The sequence below is a fragment of the Cygnus olor genome, chromosome 24 (assembly GCF_009769625.2).
Source record: "Cygnus olor isolate bCygOlo1 chromosome 24, bCygOlo1.pri.v2, whole genome shotgun sequence".
NCBI lineage: Eukaryota > Metazoa > Chordata > Aves > Anseriformes > Anatidae > Cygnus > Cygnus olor.
The window spans coordinates 5,760,949-5,778,190 of NC_049192.1; the positions used below are offsets into that span (position 1 = coordinate 5,760,949).

The following is a 17,242-nucleotide window of genomic DNA, read 5'->3' on the forward strand; positions in this document are numbered from 1 at the left end:
TCGGGGAGGCCTGTCAGTGCTGCTGTTACGTTCCCGGCTGCGACGATGGCTGCAGGTGATGGGCAGGGACAGGAGAGGACAAGGATGAGCAAAATGTGCCTTGATGCTCGGTGCCGGGGGGGGTCCTGGGGAGAGCAGGGCACCGAGGGGCCAGCTCCATCGCCCTCCCTCTGCCCAGCTCTGCCTGAACCCTTCGTGCCCTGCGCTGCCGGGGGCTGCGGGGGGGTGCAGTCGCTCCCCCCACCCAGAACGGGGGGCAGCAGGGGGGACCCCCCCCATCACCACCTCTGGGCGCCGCGCTGCTGCTTTAAAAGGCTGGGAAACCCCGCAGCGGGCTTCCCAGCGCCTCTTCATGCAAAACTTCCCCGGCCCCAGCCCTCCTCCTCCTCCTCTTCCTCCTCCTCCTTCTTTTCTTCCTCCTCCTCCTCCTCCTCCTCCTCCTCCTCCTCGGCGCGGCTGCGGAGCGCGGCGGGTCCCGCCCGGCTGCGGCTCGCTCGGGCCGGGGCCGGGGCTGCGGGGCGGGGGCGGGGGGGGGGGCCTCGGCTTGTCCCCGGTAAGGGCTGTCCCCGCCGCATGCCGCAGGGCCCCCCCGGGCTGCCCGCGCCCCCCCGGGGCCGGAGGCAGCGGCCGCGGGCGGAGCCGGGCTCGGAGCCGCCGCCAACTTCGTGCGCTGCCCGCGGGTAAGTGCGGGGGGGGGGGGGGGGCGCGGCGCATCCCCGGGACACCCGGTGCCCACCGCCCTCCCCCCCCCCCCAAAAAAAAACAACCTTCCCAGAAAAGGGCTGGGGGTGCCCCCTCCTCCCTTTCCCTGCAGCCTCCCCGCTCTCGGCTCCGGCAATTTTTTCCCTTATTTTATTAAGGGGGGGGCTGCGACAGCGTGGTCTGCGGCAGGGAGCCCCCACCTTCACCTCCCCCCCTCCCCCCCCCCGAGGCACAGGCTGTCCCCACCGGCAGGACCCCGGCTCCCTCCTCCCCAGCTAATTGCATTATTAATAGTTGTGGGGCTGCGCTGCGCTGCCCCTGTATCCCGGGGTGGGGGGGGGGACACCCCTGGGTCCTGTCCCCCAACGTGGCACCGCTGCGGGCTGGGAAGGGGCTCGGGGCATGGGGGGGGCCGCAGGCGGGTGCTGCCCCCGCCTCACTGCAGCGGGCACGGCTGGGGCTGCAGAGCCCCTGCAGGGCAGGGGCGAGAGCCTGGCTCGCTGGGGACAGGTGCCAGCCTGGGGTTTTATTTTTTTGGGGGGGCTGCACCCCCTTCCCCCCCCCCCCCCCCAAAATGCTGGAGCAGCCCCGTCTCCGGGCAGGGAGCCGCTGCGCGCACACACGCGCTGCTGGGTTTGTTTTCCTCTCTCGAGCTCTCCGGCTCCTCGGTGCTTTTTGGGTGCTTGCGGGAGCCGAAGTTGGCAGCCGTGGGGGGAAAATAAAAAGGAAGAACTCTCCCCACCGCCTCGCCCGGCCGCGCTTCTCCTCCTCCTCCTCCTCCTCCCGGTGCGATGAGTTTGCCGCGCTCTGCCAGCCGGCGTCTTCTGCCGGGGGCTGCTTCAGGCTGGGGGAAGAGCCCGCTGCCTTCAGCAAAATCCGTGATGGAGAGGCTGCGGAGGGAGGCACCGCGCCGCTGGGTGACCTGGGGCTGGGTGGGAGATGCCCAAAATTCGGCTGGGGTGGCCGGAGGAGCTGCCGGCGCTGGCCGCTCGCCCGCGGCACGGCCAGGGGAGGAAGGGAACTGGACCGATCTGTTGAATGCAGCGAGGAGCTCGGGCAAATGCCAAGAGAAGTGCCAAAAGAAAAGGCTCGCTTCCTCCCCTCCCTTCGCTTCGTGGGAGCGGGGGTTTTTCCGTGCCAGCGCAGCGGGTGCAGGGGGGGACGCGCTGGGGCTGCCGTGCAGAGCGGCTCCGCGTGGGCAGCGGGTCCCCGTGGGCAGCGGGGGCTGGGGGCACGGGCGAGTCCGTGTTGGGGACCACGGCAGGTGCTGTGCTGGTGCTCAGCTGCACCCCAGGGAGTCGGGCAGGGCTTTCAAGGTGGGTTTTACACTGGGAACTGGAGCTTAGGTGCAGCTCCGGCCTGACCCTGCAACCCAGGGGCCAGCGTCACCCTTCGGAGGAGCCTGCAGGCTCCCCAAAAACAGGGTGTCACGTGCTTCAACTTTGGCATCAGGCAGGAGGAGGATGGGTTTGTCAGCTCAGCCACCCCCTTCCAGCTCTTCCCAGAAAGGCAACGGCTTTGAAGATGTGGCAGGTCCTAATTATAACACACCCGAACCCGCTCCCGCTGCCCGCCCCAGCTTCGCGCCCGCCGCGGGCACGGTCCCTTCCTCTCGGGCTTCACGTCTCACGGTGGGGCTTCCTCGATGGGGTGGCCTGATTTCCTGTGCCCCTGTGCTGTCGATGGCCCTGCAAAAAGCCTGGCTGAAAATGGGGGCCTCTTTCCCCCCCAGGGGGGGCGTTCTGGGCTGGGTGCAGGCAAGGGCTGGTGCCGTCAGCCCGGGAGCTCAGGGTGCTGGTCCGACGGGGAGCAGGAACGGTGCACGGTGCTGCGGGCACCGCCGGGGACCGGCACTCGGGCTGCGCTCCCCTTCCAAGCCAGCGCCGCCCCAGTTTGCAGAAGGTGATCAAAAATTAATTGCGGGATTCGGCTGCGTGTGGCGGGAGCGGGGACGAGCACCGGCTCCTTCCTCCCGCCGCCGCCTCCCCTCGCCCTGCCGGAGCTGTTTGCCGGGGTGCGCCAGGAGCCCCGCGCTGCCTCCCCGCCGCCTCTCGCCAGGTGAGACGCTGCCCTCGACGCCTCCTCCGTGGCCAAATCCTCCTCGCCTTCCCCTCACCGTGCGAGCCCGTCCTTCTGAGTGAGGGATTAGCCGTGGCCTGCTTTGCAAGAGGGGAGGGAGGGGGAAGGAGAGAGCTTGCCTGCAGTTAAGGATATGTATATATAGCATGATGAATATTCCCCGAGTGATCTGCGCCCAGTGGGAGCCTTTTTCCTCGGACTGCAGCAGCCTCCGGGCCCGGCTCTGGGGCAGTGCGGAGGTGGTGGTACCCGGCGTGGGGCTGGCTTTGGGGTCCCCATGGCCGTGGGGCTGCGAGCGGTTCGTGGTGCGTGCGGGAGCCACGGGGAGCAGCGGCTTTTCTGCAAAACACCCGAGTGTGGCAGCAGATCCCAGCGTTTGCAGGAACTCGTTGCGGAGAGGTAGAGCTGGGGTTGTGCAAGCGTTGCAATATCGGTCCGTGCAACCATCGGGTGGTTGCCGAAGGGGGCTGCGTCCCAGGGTGCGCCGGGCGTGTTTTGATGTTAAAATCTGGGGTCTGTGCTCGCCGCTGCCTGCAGAGCCGTGGCCTTGCTTTTCCTCCGCGCGGGTGCTGGGGAACTTGACCTGAATACTGAAGGTTTTGCCTGTTGAGGGAGAACTTAACCTGGCCTCCCCTCCCTTGCCACGTCTGAATTCTGCTGTGCTTCACGTAGCCTTTGCAACCAAAAAAAAAGCAGGAGCCAAAGCGGAGTTCCCCGAAATAGCTTGCGAGTGAGGAAGAGCTCGCGCGCACGGATCGGGGCATTGTGCCGCGCGCTGGCTGTCCCTGCCTGCCGAAGGATGAGCAGGTGGGCAAAGAAATGGCCTTGATTTTCCAAAAGGAGCCGGCGGCAGCACGTGCGGGGTGCGGGTAGGGACATCTCCTCGGGGCCGGGGCGTGCGGTGAGCGCTGGGGGCAGCCCGGTGGGTGTCGGGAGCTCGGAGAGGTGGGCGCGGGGTGCGGCGGTGCCCTGTGCTGAGCCCCCGGCTCCTGCCAGCCCTGCCTGGGAGCCGAATTTCTCGCCCCTCGGCTTTGCCACTGCCGGCAGCGATGAAGCCGTGGTGATTAGTGCTTACCCGGCACTTGGCCTGATGGCACGTGAGAGGTGAACTTGCTTGCCTGCAGCAGCCGGGGCTCCGCGGAGCTCATGGCAGTGAAATAACGCGGTTTTGACTGGGAGTCCTGCAGGGAGCCAGGCGATGGCGAGAAATCAGCCGTTCCTTTCTTTCCTTATTTGTTTCTTTGCCCTTTGAAGGAGCTTTTTCCTGGCTGCAAAATCCCTGCGTTGAGCGAGCCGCTTCTGCTCCCGGGCGGCTGGGGGCTCCAGAGGAGGTGAGGAGCCCCCAGTTCCGGCCTGCCCAGGGGGCTCCCTCTGAGCCCTGCAGCTGCAATGGGCACAGCGTCCTGGGCTGGGGTTCTGCCTCCGAGGCTGCTCTCCTGGGAGCAATGCGGGGTCCTTCTGGTCTCTTTGTCCCTGGAGCTGTGGCAGCGCCAGGCTGGGGAAGGGAAATTTTGCCAAAATTCCCTGTGATGCGTGCAAGGAGGATGCAGCGCACGGCCCGGAGACGCACCAGCCTTGGTCCTGGGAGGAGCAGAGCCTCGGGTAAGGTCGGTCTGTCTGGATCTGGAGCTGTGTGTCCGGCAGCACCCCAGCACTGCAGCTGCGTCCCAGCACCCGTGGGCATCTCGGGGCTCTGCAGGACACGGCGAGCCCGAGCTGTGCCTCACTGCAGCCCTGGCCGGCCCGGAGCTCCCGAAGAAGCACAGAAGCTGCGGGAAGGAGCTGCGAGCGGAGAAGCCCGCTCGTGGCCGGGGAAGGCTGCGCCAGGATGGGTCCGGGGGGTTTCAATCAGCCTTGGATTTCTCCCAGCCAGCCGAGCCCACACTGTGGGCATTGGCGGCGAGGATGGCGATGCCACAGGGCTGGCCGGTGGCTCGGTGGCACAGCCACCGCTAGAGGGGGGCAGGATGCCACCGTGCGGGATTTCCTGCATGGCCCAAGGGTGGTGAGGACCCAGAGGGCAGGGGCCAAGCGCTTCCTCCGTGGCTCTCCCTGTCCTGCCGTGGTTTGGGGCTCAGCGAGATGTGGCTGCAGTCCCAGCGCCTGCTTCTGCAGCTCCCGATGCTTGTTGGATTTGTCTGACTCAGGCAGGGCAATAATCCGTGGGATTTCCTGCCAGGTCTGGAAATACGCTCGGTTGGATCAGTCCTTGCACCTCTTGCCAGAGCTCGGATCTGACCACTGCAGGGCCAGGATGAGGGTGAGCGAGGTTCACTCCTCTCCAGCAAAGCACTTGTCGGAGGCGGGAGGCAGCAGCTTTGCTCCTTTGGCGCTCTGATAATACCAAGCTCGGTCTGTTTGGGATGCATACCTGCACCCCGCTGCTTGCGAATGTGCATGGTTTTGTTCCCCCACGGTGAGCGCTGCCGTGCGGGCTCTGTGCAGGCAGGAGCAGGAGCGGGGCTCCATCACCTCGCCGCTCACAGCGTGCGCCCGGGGTGCTCCCCGCTCCATCGAGTGCTTGGTGCTGGTGCACGTCTCCCTCCAGATGTGGGGGTCTGGCCTTACGGGGAAGAGGTGCAGGGCCCCCTGGGGATGCAGCTCGCCCTCCTTCTTGCCCTGAGCTTTAAGGCTCCTGCCTGCTCGCCCATCACTGGCCCCGTGCCCATCGGCACCGCCCTGGGCTGGGCGCGTTCCTGGTGTGGGTCTGGACCGAGACTGGGGCTGTGTGGGGGTGCTGCCGTGTGGGGCCATGGGGAGGGGTTGTGGGGAAGGGGCTGCTCGTCGCCTGCCCCTTCTGATGAGTGCTCGGGCTGCACGCAGCAGAGGCTTGTAGGGTAATTCAGGCTGCATCTCCCTAATGATTCAGCGAGGGATTCAAACCAGCTCTCCCCTCCCCTCCCCATTATTTGCGCTTTTTTCTTGCCTGCCATGATATTTTTACCTTCAGTTCGTTCAGATTATATGATCAAAGGAGGCACAAAGGGGAGAGAACAGAGAGGAAAAAGCTTAAAAGAAGAAAGGAAGAGGCTGTGGGCTCTGGGGGCTCCGCTGCGGGCTGGGGCGAGGAGGCTTTTCCTCGGCGCGCGTGCCACGTGGAGCTCCATCGCGCCGTCCCCTGGTGGGCAGAAACCTGGTTCCTGGGGCGAGGGTGGGAGAAGTGACCTGATTGCAGCCTGCCCCAGCACGGGGCTGCACGGGGAGGGGGGGCTGCGGCATTAAAACCACGCTGGGGTCTCCCCATCCTCTGCTTCTTCATAGCAGAACCCGACCCGCTTCCAGGGTGCGGCGGGAGCCGCTTTCCCCTGCCCCGCTCCCGATGCCGATGCACGGGACGGTGCTTGCAAAGCCCTGGGGGAGATGGCACTGTCCCCGCGGGGCCAGGGTCCCTCTCCTTGACCCCAGCTCCTGCAGGGACGTGCCCGTGGGGCTGTCCCAGTGGGAGATGTCCTCGCAGGCGGCGGCGGGGCGGCTTTCGTGCCGCAGCACTCCCCGGGTGCTGCCTTTGGAAACAGAGAGCTCGGCACCGGGTAATTCGCCTTGCTTAAAAGCCCCGGCTGTCAGAAACGCTTTGGAGATGGGCCTTCAAGTGGCTCCGACGGGCAGGGATGTGCATAATTTATGGAGGTGAGTTGAGGCAAGGGCCCTCCCAGCTGGGGTGAGGAGCTCCGAACGGCTCCTCCACGGGTGTAAAGGGGCTTGGCTCCAGCAGCAGCCCCCCCATGGGGCCGGCTGAGGATCCGGCCAGGCAGGCGCGGGCTCGGATGCTGGGCTCTGTGCTCGAGCCGAGAGGAATTGAGGCTGCTTCTCGGGTCTCGCTGTTCCAGCCCGTCCTGCTTGGGGAATGCATTTGCCGGCTTCGCTCTCCTCTGCTTTTCGGTGCCTTGCATTAATCACGCGCTGCCCTCTCAGCGTCCGTCGGCGGCTGCTTGGAGGCAGCAGCCGGGCTGCGAGGGAGGGGAAACTGAGGCAGGGGCTGTGCTGCTGGGTCAGGGGCACCTCCGGGGCTAGGGGGCAAAGGGATGCAGGTGTGGGTGTGCGCACAGCCTGACAAAAGGTGCTGTCACCGAAAAAAAGATTCCCAAGGAGCCTGGGGCAGGTCTGAACCATCACCCGCTCCCCAGCCTGAGGAATTGTCCGTGGTACGGCTGTGCTGGTGGGATCGTGCTGAGCCATCTGGGAGCAGGATCGGGGATCCTGCACCCGTCCAGGTCACCTTTGCACCTTCAAGGAGCAGGAGCCGGATCCTGCAGCAAGCCCTGGGCTCCCTGAGCCGGGATTGCAGCACCCTGTGCCCAGCCGAGGGGCATCGTGGCGTGGTGGGACGGGGCACCCCGGGCTCCAGTGGGTTGGAAATGCTAAAAAGCAGAGATGCTCTTCAATTGCTGCATGAGGCACAGCCTGCGGGCATCGCACGGGCACCGCTCCCCGTGCCTTCACCACCAGTGCTGCCTCCAGCTTCCCCGTGAGCCCTTTGCTCCCTCCTTCCCCCCCTGGGGGCACCAGCTCGGGGCCGAGCACCTTCACACCCAGCCGCTCTCCTCTGCCCATCCCGGCTGCTTTTAATTTGCGCTGAGCCCCGGCTCTCCTGCCCGGGGTGGGCAGAAAGCCAAACTCTCCCCGCAGCTTGGGCGAGCCCTCGGTGCTGTCGATACTCCCCGCTGGAAGCTGTCGATACCTGATGCTTGCAAAGAAGCAGCGGCTGATGCAGAACTCGGCAGCCCGAATGGAGAGCGGTGCGAGCCGCGGTGCTTAGGGGCGCATTTCGGATACATAATTCCTGGTTTCTTCGGTGCCTGGCCGGGTCTGCTTTTGCTTAAGACCCAGCTCGGCTCTGCGCCCGCGCGGCTGGCGGCGCGGTGCTCAGGGCGTGCAGGCAGGCGATGGCAATGGCCTCGTGGCAGGGAATGGAGAAGAAATTTGGGAATCAGCCCCTGGCTGCCCCGTCCCTCGGATCGTGCTCGTTCGGCATCTCCGTGGCTTTGACCCCGGTCGTGCAGGGGATGCAGGCGGGCTGCTAACGGCAGCAGCTCGCTCGCGGCTGGGGCCATCGATGGGGACATGAGGGGGCTGTGGTCCCTGGGGTGCAGCAGGGGGTGCTCAGGGAAGGAGGGTCTCTCTAAAGAGAAATTCCACCCCCCCCCCAGCCCCAGATCAGCTCAGGGTCTCCGTGCAGCGTAGCTCTAAGGGGGCTGCTTGGTTCCCGTGCCTGGCTGTGACCCTGGGGCAGGAGGGACCCTCTAGGGTGGCTGGGACCAGGGTGGTGTGTGCATTTGGGTTTGCCCCTCTCTGAGCACTGCCCTGGGGTCTGCCCCACCCTGATAGCTCCCCAAAGGGGGTTTGGGATTGGGGCAGGTCCTGGGGCGTCCCTCCAACCTGTGCCACGCTGGCCCTGCTGCTGGGGCTGAGCGCGGCAGGGGCCCTGCGCCGGATGCGCTGTTGGGGCTGAGTCAAAGCAGCTGGCGTGACTCACAAATCCAGCAAATCCCAAATCTTTTCTTCCGGGCTCCCTGCTGAAATCTTGGAATAGCTGACATCTTCTCCATGCTCCCGTTTAATTTCCCCCCCTCTTTCTCTCCTCCTGCTCCCCCTTCTCCCCCCCCAAGGGCTCTGCAAGAAGGACCCGAACCTCTGCTTGGGCTCGCACCCCCGCTGCCTCTCCTCCCCGGCGTAGCGATGCCAGTCCTGGCACCCACCGGCAGCCCGGCTGCTCGCCGCACCCTGGGGGCTGCCGTCACCCATGGGAGCCGCTGACGGAGCCGCCGGAGCCATGCCACCCAGCCGTGCCCGCCTCGCCGCCTGACCGCCGCCGGGTTTCAGGCCGCGCGCTCTGCCCCAGCACGGCTTCGGCGATGAGCGGGGGTCATTTTTGCATGGAGCGTCTCTCCTTCTGCCTCCTCCTGAGTGCCTGGAGCTGGGGCTGGGCGCCCGGGGGTGCCGCCAAGCCCAAAGGCCAGGGCTACCCGCACATGAACTCCATCCGCATCGACGGGGACATCACGCTCGGGGGGCTCTTCCCCGTGCACGGCCGGGGCGCGGAGGGCAAAGCCTGCGGGGAGCTGAAGAAGGAGAAGGGCATCCACCGCCTGGAGGCCATGCTCTTCGCCCTGGACCGCATCAACAACGACCCCGACCTGCTCCCCAACATCACCCTGGGCGCCCGCATCCTGGACACGTGCTCGCGGGACACGCACGCCCTGGAGCAGTCGCTGACCTTCGTGCAAGCCCTCATCGAGAAGGACAGCACCGAGGTGCGCTGCGTCAACGGCGGCCCCCCCATCATCACCAAGCCCGAGCGGGTGGTCGGCGTCATCGGTGCCTCGGGCAGCTCCGTCTCCATCATGGTGGCCAACATCCTGCGGCTCTTCAAGGTACGGGTCCCACCGAGGCGCCCTGGCCACCTCCGCAAGGGCTGAGCCCATGAAAAAACGCGGTGAAACCACCAGGTTTTTGCATGCTTACCTCTTCCTCCACAGCTGGGGGCAGGCAGGAGCGTGAGTGTCTTTAAAAGCATTTTTCTGCCTCCCCCGGGTCCCCAGGGATCCCCTCCTCCGTCCCCCTCCGGTGACGATGCTGTAGCAGCAGGCTTTTGTCTCTTCTCCCCCGGCTTCGTGGCCAGGTGGGATGCTGACGCTCCTGGCATTCCTGCCAGGAGCCTGGCGGGGGGGCGGACGGGCAATCGGCTCAGGACAGGGTGCAGGATGAGACCACGGGGCTGGAAGGGACCTGGGGGGCTCCATCCCAGCTGCCTGCGCCCCGCTCTGGGTTCAGCCTGGGCTGCTCAGGGCTTGGTCCCAGTGGATGCTGAGAACCCCCAGGGACGGAGAGGGCTCAGCCTCCCTGGGGAGCTCCCCGGCCCTCTCCTGGGTTGTCACTTGAGGGGACCAAAGGTAAGGTGACGCCTTAGCCAAATTACTGGGGAGCTGCATTTATTGCTGGGATGGGGGCAGCTACAGGGTGCCAGGGGGGGACGGTGGCGACCGCTCTGTGCCCGGGGACAAACTGGGAACACCGCTGGCTGCTGCCACCGGCCCTGGGTGTGCGGAGGGGAGCAGGGTGCTTGGGGCCGTCTGAGGGCTGGCTCCCCCGTCGCTCTCCTCCGCTCCAGCTGCAGGAAAACCGAAGGAGTTTATAATTACATCCCCCTCGCTGCGCATTTATTTATCCGCAGCAATGTCCTGGGGCTACAGCGAATGTTTGAACAAGAGCCCCCTTAGCAGCAAAAGGCAGAGAGAAATGCAAACAGGCTGCGCGCCCGGCAGCGGTGGAAGCCCCGAGCTGGCGCTACGCATGCTGCCTCCCCCTCCTGAGCCTCGAAACCCTCCCTCCCTTCCTCGGGGGCTGGCTGCCTTCCTCCCCTTCCCCCCTCCTCATCCTCCCTCCCGCCCGCCCTCCTGGGAGGGCTGGAGGCTGTTAGCGGAGACTGAAAAACAGATCGCTGATGGAGTTTGATTTTTCTGGGTCCCTTTTAAAAAACGTGTTAATGTTCCAGGCTACGAGAGAGGGCTATTCAATAATTAAAGTAATATAAATTAGAGAGAGCGGGAGGAACTTAAAAGCTATTTGCCAAGACAAAAAAAGATTGAGTGCTCACTTCAGGGGGGGAGGCAGTGAGGAAGGAGGCAGGAGAGTGACAGCTGGAGGAGTGGGGGGAGCTGTTTTGGGGGTGGGTTGAGCTATTTTTTTTTCCCTTTCTCCTCCGATTTTGCTGCTTGGACAAAGCATCCGTGACCATGCAGGGGGATGTTGCCGAGCCCCGCTGCACCCTGGCACTGGTGGTGGCCCAGTGGGGACATGCCTCAAGCCTTGGTGTCCCCAGCATGGGGACCCAGCCCTCAGCTCAACTGGGAGCCCTGGGAATCGCTGTCCCCATCTCCCTGCCAGCCACTGGTGGCCCCAGCACGGGGACATCGCTCCCGCGGGACGTCAGGTCCTGCCCTGCCCCGCGCTGCCTGCCCGCCGTCGCTCTTTGTTATTCAAATAGTGGGTTTATGGCACGGACATGCTTAAAATGAAAATCAGGCAACTTCCATTTCACGCTGCCGCTGACCTTTAAGCGCGGGCGGCTCCGCTCGGAGGTTCAGCAAAGCGTTTGCCTCCGCGGGCACCGCTGCGCTCACGGTTTTGCCTTTTCCTGTCCCCTGGGGGGACGATGCTCGCTCCTGGGCTGGAGCCAGAGATTTGGCTCCTGCGTTGGCCCCGGGACAGCGAGCCCTTGGCGCTGCAAGGCGATGCCGGTGCAAGGTGCTGGGGCACCCTTTGTGCCGGGTGCAGCCGAGATGAGGGCATGGAGGAAGCGCTCGGGGTGCCCCTGGGTGCAGGATGAGGCTCGTGGGTCTGGGGGTGAGCAGCTCCCTCTCTGTCCGCCCCAGCAGCTGTGTGCACGCTTGCACCCACGCTGTGTCTGCTTCGTGCTGTGGTCCAGGCTCCCCTTGCCCTGCTGGGAGGGTTGTGGCAGCGGTGCTGCAGAGCCCTGGGCGGGATGGGGTCTCAGCTGCCCCTTCCCTCCTCCAGCTGGTCCCTGCCTGGGGGTGCTGTGCTCTCCTCGCCCCGTGCTGTGCTCCCTTCCCGTGCACCCCGCTCTGCTCCGTCCCCTCCCCGCCAGCCCAAACCCATCGGCAGGGAGGGCTCGGCGCATCCCTGGCAGGGGTTTTGTCGCTCCCATGCTACATAAATAAATAACGTGTCCTTCGTTAGCTGCCATTGCCTAATTAAAGCTGTACATCAGCGGAACAACTTGCAGATGCGGCATCCTCTGTCCAAGCTGGTTTCATCACTCCTCGCAGCTCTGCATGCAGAAAAACCTCCCCTCAAATCCCTGCTCTCGCCTCCTTGCGATAGCATCTGTCTGTCGTCACTGCCAGAGCTTTCTGGCACGCTCCAGCTCCTTCCCACCCCTGTCTGCTGGCTCTCCAGCCTCAGCACTACCCACTTTCTCCTGAATGACCACACTGACGATGGTGTAAAAGAAACCTCTGCAAATGTGACTCCCCAAAAGCTACATCAGGGGCTGGGCTGGGCTTTTCAATCCCGTCCTGAGCAAGCTGGGGCACAAGGAGCATCCGTGCGCTCAGCTGGGGCGAGGAGCATCCCGGGCGAGCGGAGGTGCTGGGTACACACCCGACGCTTAGAGGCGCTCGTTTCCTTCTCTGCAGCGAGTTGTCGAGCTCTTTTTAGCACCGGGGTGTTGTACAGCATGATTAATCCACCTAATGGAGGACGCTGGCCCGTCGCATGCAGCGGGAGCTGTGCGTGCCCGTGTGCCTGCACGCACAGGGGGTTTCGCTGGCTGGGGGTGCGGAGCAGGATCCGGCCCCCAGCGCCGAGCCCCGGACTGGTGGAAGGGAGGTGGCGGAGCGAGCGTTGCCCTCCGCACCACGCGGCGGTGCTGGGCGGGTAAATAACCTTCATGAAGACAGGAAGGTGGAAATCGGCTGGGGGACGCTCTGATTAATCACCCGCTCTGTTCCTGCCAGTTCATTTCCTCGTTCTGCTCCGGGTTTATTAAAACAAATTGCGGCCGCTCGGCTCCCCCGGGCTGCCCTGGCCACGGCGGCTCCTCCGGCACCACTGGGCGAGGAGGAGGAGGAGGACGGCAGGGCCGGTGAGGAGCCTGATGAAGGGCAGCGACCGCAGCTCCCTGCACACCGAGCTTTGCTCTCGGCTAGGTTGGGAACTTGTTTTTTAGGAAAAAATAGGATGCAGCCAAGCAGCTGGCTCGGTTTATCAGGTCGTGGCAAAGGGGTGGGCAGGACGGGGAGCTCCTCGCTCCCTGCCCCGAGCTGTCCCCCCGTGAGTGTGGCTGTCTCGTGTCACCCCAGGGCAGCTGGGGCTGGGAACTGGAGGAATTTGTTATCAGCTCCATGACAGGGTGGCATTTGGGTACATCGGGATGCTGGAGCGATTTGCCTGCCTTGGCCCCTGTTTCCAGCTGGGGAAACCGACAGTGACAAGGTCTGAGCTGGCTCCGCACAGCCCCCTCGCTCCCCCAGCCCCTGCGGTGCTTTGTGCTCTCCCTAATTAAAAGCCGCTGTCCAAATGGCTCAATGATGGAAATTCTAATTAAATCAATTCCATCTTGTCGGTGAACCAGAGGTTGGCATAAGATACGCATGAAATTAATAATTATGGTTAGGGAATTAGCTGCTCCTGACCCCGTCTGTGGTGCAGGGGCACTGGTGCAAGGAGCAGCGGGGCCGGTGCTGCTGTACGTCGGAGCACTGCATCCCTGCAAACCTCGGCTGGGGGCCGTGCTCAAGTTGCTGCCTTTGTCTGAATCTTTCCAATCTGGAGCAGATTATGATCCTCTGCTGTTAGACAAAATGCTGCTGTTAGACAAAATGCTGCGCTATCGTCAGCCGGTGCTGATGAAATGGGTTTCGAGCCCAGGTGCTTTTGCGGTGGAGGTGTCAGGGGAGGGTTTGAGGTTGACCACACCGGTGCACTGCCAGCAAACCTGACCCAGGGGCTTGGGGGACGGGATCGTACCCCTAACCCTGGCTTCTGCCTGCTCTCCTACCCTGGGGGAGCTTTTCTCAAGGTTGGGGGTGTTTCTGCATGATGCTGACCGTATTTTTGTTCAAAATAAAGGAGAAGGGAGGTTTTTTCCCCCTGTCCCAGGGTTACTCCTTGATCTTGATGGGTAAGGTAGTCCTGGGGTGCAGGAGAGCTGATCCCGCTGATTTCCCCACCAGCACCGTGGTATGTAGCCTGGTCTGGCAATGACCCAGGCAAGGAGCTGAGAGCAGCGTGGTGCCTCTGCGAGTTTGTTCAGGGCTTGTGCTGGTGCCCAAATGTGCAGCCGAGGTGCATTGCCAGCTCCCCCCACCCGCATCCTTCTTTCTAAGAACCTTGAATTCCCTGCCTGCATTTCCCTTTTATGGACCTGAAAGGACTTTTGTCTTTTATCTGAGAAAATAGCTGGTGCCGGGAGTTGGGCTATTGTAAACCAGGAGATCAAAAAGGCAGAGGGGGAAAAAGGCAGAAGAAATCTATCAAATGGTCATTTGGGAACTGGTATTTTATTTTCACTTCCATCCAAGGTAGTGTAGCGAGGGAGAAAAGCTCTTTCAGTTTGTTTATTAAAATACAGCTTCCAGTTCATAACCTGGAGATCAACAGGTATTTCCTAGGCTCCGCTTCCCCGCAGGGGCTGGACCAGGCTGTGTGCCCCGGGGTTAATCCCAGCCGTGGTCCTCAGCCAGAGCCCATCGGCACTTCTGTGGGACGCGGCGTCCCAGGGGAATATCCGGGAAGTCTCCCTCCCCTGCACCCTGCTGTGGAGGCGTGGATCTGTTAAAACCGCTTTGCAGAGAAAAACTCGTCGGGTTTGATGGCCTGTGGAAAGCCAGCTTGGCATCCCTGCCCCGAGTCTCCTCTCACACGGGCACCGCTGCTTTGCACGCCCACCTGGCCCCATTGCACGGGCATGCTGCACACCAGCCTCCTCGTGCAGCGCCTCCACCCCAAGCCACCGCTGCGAGCCTGACAAGGAAAAAGAAAGGAGGGAAGGAGCAGAGCATCCCCCCGCTCCCTCCCCAGGATGAATGATTGCTAGACGAGCGCCTCGCCTGCTGAGCAGAATTTTAATCGAGCCTCACGCACCGGCTCCCGGTCACAGATACCCAACGAGCAGATCACAGCCCCTTGGAAAGGAGGACAAAGCAGATTGTCACAGAGAATAATCCTATTTGTGCCTTGATAAAGATTCCTTCCTTTCCCTCTCCCACTTGTTCTTCTCTCCCTGTTTTCATCTCGTATTTTGCAGGGAGGTAGAGGGGTGGCTGCTCCTTTCCAGGGGCCGTTTAGCATTCAGGTGGAGTCGTGGGTTTATAACACCGGTATCACGTTTAATAGAGAGAGTGAGGGACTGGAGTGGAGAAGGGGAAAATAACAGGGAAGCAGAGGAGAAACTGCAGCACGGCCTGGGAGCACGAGTGGAGTAGGACGGGGCAGCCGGGAGGGCCGGGCAGGTCCAGGGGGCGGCTTTGGGGTGAGCTCCCCCACCCTTGGGTGCTGGGATGCTCTGGGACAGGGGCTGCTCCCCCCCATTGGGTTGGGGCTGTGCTGGTATCTAACCAGGGAGGTGTTGGTTTGAAACACCACCGTTAGAAGGCAGCATTTCAGGCTCTCAGCGAGGTGGCTTGGTCTTATAACCTGCACTAGGATGCCTACGCACCCCAAACCTCTCCACACCAGCTGGTTCTCCCCTCTGCTGCTGCAAATTAGCTAACTGCTTAATGCAGGAGTGGCGATTGGTGAGGCCAAACTCAGCCTGAGCTGGTTTAAGGCATCTGGCATGACCCAGGTGCCTGCTGAGCCCAGAGGATCCAGGGGGCTCATTGCAGCTCCCCCTGGCTCCGGCTGTGTTTGTTCTCCTGAAAGCTGCGATTGCTGAATTGTTCCTAAACTGGGTTAGAGGGAGAGGGGGAAAAGCCCCCCACAGCTGGGGATTGCTGCTCTGCAACCCCTTGCCCTGTAGCACGGAGCAGTTTGGGGTCAGTGATGCTTTGGGCTTTTCCCTCCTCTGTTTGCGCTGTGCCTGTAGCCACGGCCAGGCTGCAGCATGGCAGCTGGCTGAGCTCCAGCCCCTGCCATTATATCGCTGCTAAATTCAAAACCACGTCCCTGTTTTTGGCAGGGCTTGGCAAGCCCTTGCACTGTGCCAAAGCAGAGGCACATTGCAGCGGTGCTTGGTGCCCGACAGGGTGTAGGACGCGGGGGTGATGGATGGGCTGGCTCTGGTTTTGGTACATCTTCAGTAGGGAACTTCAGGGCTGGTGCGGGGAACCTGGGCTTGATAATTTAATAAACCTTTTCCATCTTTAAGATAAATTAACATCTGTGGTGTGTTTTGGAGATGTAAAGTGCTGTGTAAGTGCTAAGCATCATGTGATCCTCCGGTGCTAAATCACTCTAATGTACTGCGCGAGGTGCAGGAGCTCTGATTAATTTAAAAGGCTTATTTATGGCTTGGCTGGACAGGGTCTGGCAGGGTGCGCTCGTGTCGGTCCCTCATGGGGCAGGAGGCCAGAATATCATAGCTGTGGAGTTCAGGGCAGGAACAAGGCTTTCTCTACGGCCTCTGCCATGCTGGAGGCCCTGCTGGGTGTCACTGAGTGGTCCCTCAGCCTCTCCCCTGGCTCCTCCTGGGGCCAAACCAGGCATCACAGCCGGGGTTTGGCAGCTGCAGGTCCCAGAGGGAGCTGGTCCCTTCTCCTGGGTGCCTTGTCATCCCGTGGCCTCTGCTTTCCTATGGCCATACCCAGGATCTGGGCGTGAGCAGGCCTCACACCGTTCCTTCACCTCTGTTTTTGGCACAGGGTGGCTGGTTTCTTCTGGACACTTCCCAATTCCTTGATTTCCACCCCCTGCGTCCTCCCGAGTGGGGCTTTGGGAACATGGGCAAGGCGAGGGCAGTGCAGCTGGGTGCAGATGGCCTCTTTCTCCTGACGCTGTCTTTCCTCCCTTCGTCCCAGATCCCCCAGATCAGCTATGCATCAACCGCCCCGGACCTGAGTGACAACAGCCGCTACGACTTCTTCTCCCGCGTTGTCCCGTCCGACACCTACCAGGCCCAAGCCATGGTGGACATCGTCAAAGCCCTCAAGTGGAACTACGTCTCCACCTTGGCCTCCGAGGGCAGCTACGGAGAGAGTGGCGTGGAGGCCTTCATCCAGAAGTCCAGGGAGGACGGTGAGCAGATTGCCCCCCTGGCCTGTGATGGGGGCTTGGCGTGGGCTTTGGGGCAGAAAAGGCAATTGGGTGACCAGTTGGGTCACCAACTGGGTGACTTGCAGCTTGCTGTGGGGTGCTGGGATGTGTCTGGTCGGGTGTCTTGACCTGAGCTGAGGAATGGCTGCGGTGCAGCAGTAGGGATGGGATGGGAGCCCCGCTTTAGGGCACGATCCTGGGATACTGAGGGCTCTGAGCTCTGGGGCTGCTCTGCTGGTTGTTTAGTTGCAAGGACACCGTGGTGGCCGGTTCCTAGGCTGGGCGTGTGTCCTGTGCAGCACTGCTGCGTGTCCCGGGGTGCTGCTCTTGTCATCTCCCCAAGGCCAGCAGTGGGGGTACGTCACCAAGTGGGGATGGGAGCAGCCATCTGTAGGGCGGGCTGGCTGATCGCTGCCAGCTCCTTTCAGGAAGCATCTTGAAATCCCATTCCCTGCGCACAAGGAGACCTCAAATCTGCTGGGTCAGCGGCTGCCAAGCGCGAGCTGATCCAGCCCCCTCCTGCACGGAGCTGGGTGCCTTCCAGAAGAAAAGACTTTTACAAATACTCCCAGGTTTTAACAGAAAATAAAGTTGGCACCAGCACATGCTTCACCCAATTTTAGTGGAATTATCCCTGAGGGCAGGTGCTTTAACTTGTCTATAGGCATTGGACAGGCGGAAAGTCTGTGCTCAGCAAAACTCTTTTGCGAGGATTTGTCAGGAGCCAGAAAGCATTTTGCTGACAGGA

The 17,242-nt window shown here is 62.6% G+C and overlaps 1 protein-coding gene across 4 annotated transcripts in view; it reads left to right on the forward strand.

Moving 5' to 3' along the window:
• The first annotated feature begins 543 nt into the window (after nucleotides 1–543).
• Nucleotides 544–17,242, forward strand: part of GRM4 (glutamate metabotropic receptor 4) — a 44,748-nt gene continuing 28,049 nt past the window's right edge. For 2 of the 4 annotated variants that reach the window (XM_040535849.1, XM_040535850.1), the window contains exons 1-3: nucleotides 544–680; nucleotides 8,388–9,152; nucleotides 16,260–16,476. In XM_040535849.1, the coding sequence (XP_040391783.1) occupies nucleotides 8,634–9,152; nucleotides 16,260–16,476 (736 nt within the window). In that variant the 5' untranslated portion in view covers nucleotides 544–680; nucleotides 8,388–8,633. Of the gene's footprint in view, nucleotides 681–8,387; nucleotides 9,153–15,202; nucleotides 15,279–15,390; nucleotides 15,470–16,259; nucleotides 16,477–17,242 lie in introns of those variants that run through there. The other 2 variants (XM_040535852.1, XM_040535853.1) reach the window with 2 other exon arrangements.